The following is a 7,288-nucleotide window of genomic DNA, read 5'->3' on the forward strand; positions in this document are numbered from 1 at the left end:
GAATTTAGCACAGTCCTCCATGCTACTTACAATGCGCAAAGGGTTGTCGGGACCGGAACCTTCACTATCCCCTTCATCAGAGCTCCCGTCACTTGGGTTTGAGGTGGATGTGAATATTTTGGGTTCCTCCATGCTAGAGGTAACACAATGCAGAAGCTTCTTGATGTAAGTGTATCGGCGTTGGTTGCGCCGCTCATATCTATCAATCTTCCGGTGTAGATCTTCTATCCTTTGATGGGTGGATCGTTGTGGTGGTGACGATGAGGTGAAAGAAATAGTAGATGGGAGGGCTATATCAAGGCTTGGGTTGTTCATAGGAAGCTGTAAGTATTTCCTGCTTGGGACCACATCGCCCTTAGCCGGAATTATAGCCTTCATGTCCATGGCTTCCCAAGGAACACCCACAGCAGCAACTAAATCAGATACCAATGCTGGAAATGACAAATTACCCCGGGCATGGACTTCACCCATCGCTTGCTTGATAAAAAGCGGAATGTTCACCGGTCTCTCCGTGAGAACACACCAAACAAGCAAGGCGAGATTCACCGTGAAGGACGACTTGTGGGTGCTAGGTAGCACATAGTGGGATAGGATCTGGGCCCAAGCTCTAGCTTCTACAGTGAGGAAACACGCGTCATTGCACTTGGGCCTCATCCGGAGTCGACCATGGGTCCAAAATGTCTCTGGTTCAGCAATGACTCGGAGGATCGAGTCCTAATCAAATCCAAACTTTTCTCGCTGACATAAGACCTCTTGGTAGCCATCCATGTCACTTGGTACTGGTAAGACATTAAGCACTTGCTGAATAGCCTCCTCTGAAACTAAGACTTGCTTCCAGCGCACGTACACCGATTGAAGAGAGGGAAGATGGTAGTTAGTGTAGTACTCTACCACCGACGAGAGGTTGACCTCTTGTGGTTTTCTTAGAAGAAACTCGCATCCTCACCGTTCAATGCGGGGTAGAATACAAGGAGCCACCTTGTCCGGCCAGGCAAGTAGATGGTCGGCATGATATTTCCTTTTAACCATGGCGGGGAACACAATTTCACAGAAGCGGTTGGGGAACCTTGAAGAATCCTTTGCCGGTTTGCTCTTCTCTGTTTCATCAATAGGAGCGGGCGCCCTCGCTTTCTTAGATAGGGGTTTGGCTCCTAATGAAGAGTGCGCCTTGGAGGTTAACTTTTGCGGTGCCCTCTTTGTGGCTGGTTTCCTTGAAGCTTTCTCCTTGCCTTTCTTAGTGGCCATCCTGAAAAAGAAAGGGAAAGAGGGAAAAAGATGCAAGTGAAAGATAGTGCCCAAAAGAAATAGTGAAATAAAGTAATCATAGAGGCATGTGTCATAACACTTGGCAAGGGATGCAAGAGAGAGTAAAGCATGCAATATGGCATGAGAAGAATAATCTCAAGCATCCATAACAAAGAGAAAGTCACGTTCAATGAGTATCTAATTAGCAAGTATAAAGCAAAGTGGATTCAATGTACTTAGAAGAGAACAAGTGAATGAGGAGGAAGCACCAAATTGAAGGTACGTGATTAAAATAAACCAAAATGGTATTCGTGCATTTCCTCGAACACTTGGTGTGCAGTTATCAAGCAATGAGCAATTATGAGGTACTTAACCAATTAGAAGCCCAAAATGAAATGTCAATCATCACACAACATCACCTACTAACAAAGATAATAAAAGACAATCAAGAAGATCTATTAAAGCAAATGAAAACTCAAATTCAACATCCATGGAAAACCAAGAAAAAGAAAAGGTAAACAAACAAGAATAAGTAGTATAATCATGCAACTAAAAGAGAAAATAAGTAAATCAAAAAGAAATATCTAACTAGAAAAGAGACTATGCAAAGAGAGTAAGAGATGAGATATAGAAGAAGTAGAACCTTGAAAAGTGTAAAAGAATCAAGGTAGAATTTTCTTTTTGTGAAAATGAGAAAGAGATAGAAGAGATGTAATGCCACTGGTGAGTGGTCACTGGTGGTAGCCTCGGCAACATCATTTATCAATTTCCAAGCTTCTCCTTCCGTCTTGTTTTTTGAGAGGGAACCACCACTAGAAGCGGTGAGCAATCTTCTATCTTCCATACAAAGACCTCCGGTGAAGTAACTAATGAGCAAGTGAGTGTTCAATCCATGGTGTGGACAAGATTCCAATAGCCTCTTGAACCGAGTCCAATACTAATACAAACTCTCTTGATCCCTTTGCATTACACTCGAGATATCCTTCCGGACGTAATCGGTCTTCTCCAGTGGGAAGAACTTATCTAGAAACTCTCTTCTCAAGAAATCCCAATTGGTCACAATCTCATCCGGTAGCGAATAAAACCATCTCTTTGCTTGTCCTTCAAGAGAGAAGGGAAAGGCAAAAGCCATAATAGCCAACTCATCGGCGCGATGCCTTCGAGCCGTAGAACAAGCAACTTGAAAGTCTCTTAGATGTCGGATGGGGACTTGACCCGGCAACCCATGATACTTAGGGAGGAGATGTATCAAGCTACTTTTTAACTCAAAATTTGGATCAAGGTTGGGATACCTTGCTTGCAACGGTTGAAGTATGAGATCCAGAGCTCCTTGCTCATGCAATGTGATCTGTCGTGGCTCCGCCATGTATGGTTCACCTGTAGGATGCAAAGATGTATTAGTAGTGTCAACAGAAGAATAGGAAGTAGTGGACTCCAAGTCACTCTCGGTACCGTCTAGTGATTCGGTATGTTCCTCAAGAGAGGCCGAAGTACTAGGCATATAGTCCAACCGCCGTCTAGCTTGCCGAGTGTATAACAAAGTTCTTTCAATCTTAGGGTCAAACTCAGCTAAGCTAGAATTTGGTTGAGACCGAGTCATCAAACTTGGGAGTCATACCACACATAAAAAAGAAATCTAAACTATAGCTAAGTATTGAAAGAAAGTAAACTATCTACAATATTTACATATTCACATAACCAATATCAAGGCACATGTTGCAAACATTCCCTGGCAATGTAACGTCCCGTCCAGCAAAATACCTTGCTTAAGTCAGGGTATTTCCACTAGAAAGAACATTACGTAACCTTCTCTAGTATTAACTACTTAATTATCGAGCCTTTGTATCGAGTTCGCGTTTCAGTTTTAAGAAAATTCCAGAAAATTTTGTTTTTTATTCATTAAAGTCATAATTCAAACATTCACAATTAATAATAATAACATAAATATGATTCATAATAATTCTTATACAAAAGAGACCAAATAAAACTCAAATACAATATACTAAACCTACCCCTCTATGTAAAATAAAATCTCAAAAGGATAATAGCGAGGGGACTCTATGAAAGCAATTAAAACCATAAAGAAAGCCTACTGATAGCTCGCAGCTTCAAATTGCTTCTTCAAACCTGTCCCTGAAAGGGTGGAAAATTTGGGGGTGAGAACCAAACCACATGTTCTCAGTAGAGGTCGAGAATGCCGTGAAAGTAAAGAATAAAGCGCAAATAGTTAATTTCATTTAGAGACATTGAAAAGAAAACTACTTTCATTCGTAGTATTCATCGCTCGCCTTATATAAACTTCTTTTGAAAACAAATGGCTCAACTTTCAAAAATCAAAAACCTTCTTTAGAAGCATCAATTAATTATCCAAAGTCCTAAACCCATATTTTACTTTATATACGTCTTAAAAGTTTTCCTAGACTGTATGAATGACTAATTTATTCCAAGCATAGGTTCATTAAGTCTATGCTGAACCAGCTTAATCTTTCATACTTTACTAAAATTCAAACACAAACCAATCACGGCCTTAGGCCCAAGCAATTCAATCAACACCCAATTCACTACAACCCAGCCAATCAGATACAAACCCAAGTAAAGAGATTCAAACACAATCAAGAGCAATTACATCAAGTATAGCAATTAGTAGTTAAACAGAATTATTCACATAGGCAAACCAATTACAATATACACACCCAAACAATGTCACATAGATGCATATGATGAATGTCTAGTCCTAGTACAGGCCATGAGCTCATGTGTCGGTTGGCTGCCTGCAATGCCGACATTTATCCGGTCACGAGTAATCCCGATTTCCCGAATACGATTTTCCGTTCGTAAATAAATGCGCATATGATAATAGCTGCTCATTTGAGACAGCCTCTGCTTACTTCAGGAAAATATATATACTCTGCTCTGCTCTGGGGAAGCGGAAAATGGCTGTAGGTAACTTAGTTTCCCTACCGAAGCTCTGGGTTGCATTAAGCAACTAATATATATTAAATATAGCTCTGGGTTGCATCAAGCAACTAATATATATAAATATAGCTCTGGGTTGCATCAAGCAACTAATATATATATATACAAATATCTCTTTACTCTGCTCTAGTTTCTCTTTTCTCTGCATCTCTTTACTCTACTCTAGTTGCTCTGTTCTCTGTATCTCTTTACTTTTCTCTGAATACTCTTTCATCTGTATCTATATTACTCTTTTTCTCTTTATCTCTTTACTCTTTTGTAATTGTAAATATGCAAGCGGGACAAAACCCACGTCCTTGCTAGCAACTTTATAAACCAAATATATTTTCTCAAAAGAATCAGTAAAGTTATTATCGTTAAACAAGTCTCAAGTATTCATTTTGATTAAGTCCTTTTACTTTTATAAAAATTTGGACATAATCTCCTTTAAAAATAGGACTTAGCCACCCTTCGGGTTCCTTCTTTCTCAACATTTCATCAGCCTCTTTCAGCAGTTGCCACAGCAATATATATTCTCAAAAACATTTGATAATAGTATAGAAAATCTATTTCTTAAATTCCATATCCAAAATAATTGCCAACACAACTTGGCAGCCTGATTTCCATTTTGTTTTTAAAATATTAAATGAATTCGGAATCACGTAAAATTTATATCCATGCGACCTTTTTGGATTAAGATTTCTATTAAACTAAACATCATAATTTTTTGCAGACTCTAGCTTCGGAAATATAAGCAAAATCGTGACTGCTCTGCAGTGTTTGAAAACCAGAAGACAGCAGCAGCATATAACATTCGAAATTTCATATAAAATCTAAATTAAATCCAACTACCTTCAAAACTAATATGGTTAAACATAACTTATCTAAATTTCTTTTTCAATTGGTTCCAGGGTCATTCCATTTTTAATGAAGGAGTTACGTAACTAGGAAGTTAGATAATTCTCTGCAGAATTCTGTTTTACAAATCATTGAACACAACCTTTTCGTAGTTGCATAAATCACTTATTAAAACATAGAAAACCCTGAAATTTAAATCACATATGCTAAACATACTTAATTTTCACCTCCAATTGGTTGCATCTCAATATCTATCCAGGATCAAAAGTTATAAACTCCCAAAGTTACTAATTTAAGAAAACAGAATCTGGCTTTTTCTGCGTAATGCATCATCCTTCAAAAATTCATATCTTTAAAACTACAAGTCCAATTGTTCTGAAATTTTACGGGATTAAAATAATAAAAATAGAGAAATCAAGTTGCTGCTGTGTTAAACGTTCTGCAGAAAAACCAGATTTGACATCCATAATTCAAAAATTTACCATAAATCATAAACTTAATGAAAAAGTCTCAAATTCACCAGTCCAACTCCCTATATTCCCAAGCTTAATCCAGACTTAGTCCCACGCAAATCCGATCATCATAGAATTAGTTATAGATTTTCAAAGTTTCTAATTTCATTTAAAGTAGTGCAGAAAATCAGATTCACGACTTAACTTTGAAAAATCATAACTAATGTTCCAGTTAAATGAAACCTTCAAAATTAAATCTCAACAATCACACTTAATATAATTTACTTAACATTTAAATTCTCATCATTTCAGTCACTATAGAGCCACTGATTCACTTTCAAAGTTGCTGTTTAATTTCAAGAGAATCTGATTTTCAGTAAACCATTTTGTATTCAAATTCCAACCCTTCAATGCCCCTCAAAACAAATTCCAAATCAACCACCACCCAAGTTCATTAACATTACAATATACCAAATAACAGCTCAGCGACAACAAACCCAACAATTAGTCATCAAACAATTCCCAATCCACATAATCAATCAATATCACTAATCAACAATTCCAAATCACAATCTCAACCATTCCAATCACAAATTTCAGCCATAATTCAATATTCACATAATCAATCAATTACTCACAGCTATTAAATCTATTTGCAGTTATTCAATAAACCTTGTAGGCATTCTTAAATTGAAATCGCTTTAAACCCCCTACCTCGATTAGCTAAATCGGAAGGAATTAACCACGATAAACCTGCTCTTTTTGAATTCATAGCAGCAGCAAAAATTCCAACATTATTGGGATGCGGCAGCAGCATCAACCATGATCACACTCCAACAACAACAATTTTGACAGCTCCAGCAGAACACAGCAACACTAAAACAAAGGTATCGGCTATCGTAATTAAAATAAGAATATAGCAGAGAAACAAAATTCTAAATAGAACAAGATGGAAGCATTACAGGATTATGAATGGAGGATCAGAGTCAAAATGAAGAAGATAGTGCAACAGTTTGTCTTCTCTAGCGATGAGGCGCAATGATAGCGGCGACCAGGAATTCCAAAGACAAACCCTAGTAGCAACGGCAGCGGTGCTGCCTCCTCCTAGTCGTCGTGTTCTACTTCGCTCATCACCTCGCTTCACGCGGTGGCGTTCTCCTCCTGTAGTGACTTGAACGGCGGCGGCTATCCCAAACAGAGACAGCGACAGCGACATCGTCTCCCCTTCTCTCCACGCGCAGCAGCTCTGATCGATGATGGTAGCAGCGACGGATGCACGAGGATGACGAAGTCGAAGCCTTCTTGATCATCCCAGCGTCTTCCTCCTATTCCCTTACTCCCCGACTCCCGACTTCTCCATCTCCCCTTCTCGATCTCTCTTCTTCCCCCTTCGAGCTCCGTTTTTTCTCTTCACTGTTTCTTTCCTTTTCTCTGAACGTATGTAGTGTGCGTTTTGTGAAATTAGGGTATCAATTAGGAAATTTGTGATCTTAAATTAAATTAGATTTTGATTTGATAAATTAGGGAAAAATATATACAAGTAATATAACAATTTTACAAAATATTCATGATAGGATAACAATTTAGAATTCAAATATAATGCTATAAAGATTACTTTTAAAACGCATGAGATTTTATCTATCAATCTATTAACGAGCTCAAATAATTATTTTTAATTTAAATCATAAAGTAAATATATTAATCACATTTTTACAAAATGTAGTTTAAACTCAATATTCAATTATTCAAATTAAATGATATAATTTTTTATTATTTTT

General features: G+C 37.7%; 1 protein-coding gene across 1 annotated transcript; it reads right to left on the reverse strand.

The window, feature by feature from the left end:
- On the reverse strand, positions 6,212-6,888 carry LOC110267946. Its single transcript, XM_021113810.1, has 2 exons — positions 6,473-6,888; positions 6,212-6,386 (listed from the first exon to the last, which is right to left on the reverse strand). The coding sequence occupies exons 1-2, from the start codon at positions 6,724-6,726 to the stop codon at positions 6,305-6,307; spliced, it is 336 nt and encodes a 111-aa protein (XP_020969469.1). The 5' UTR covers positions 6,727-6,888; the 3' UTR covers positions 6,212-6,304.

This window comes from Arachis ipaensis, chromosome B10 (assembly GCF_000816755.2).
Source record: "Arachis ipaensis cultivar K30076 chromosome B10, Araip1.1, whole genome shotgun sequence".
Lineage (NCBI taxonomy): Eukaryota > Viridiplantae > Streptophyta > Magnoliopsida > Fabales > Fabaceae > Arachis > Arachis ipaensis.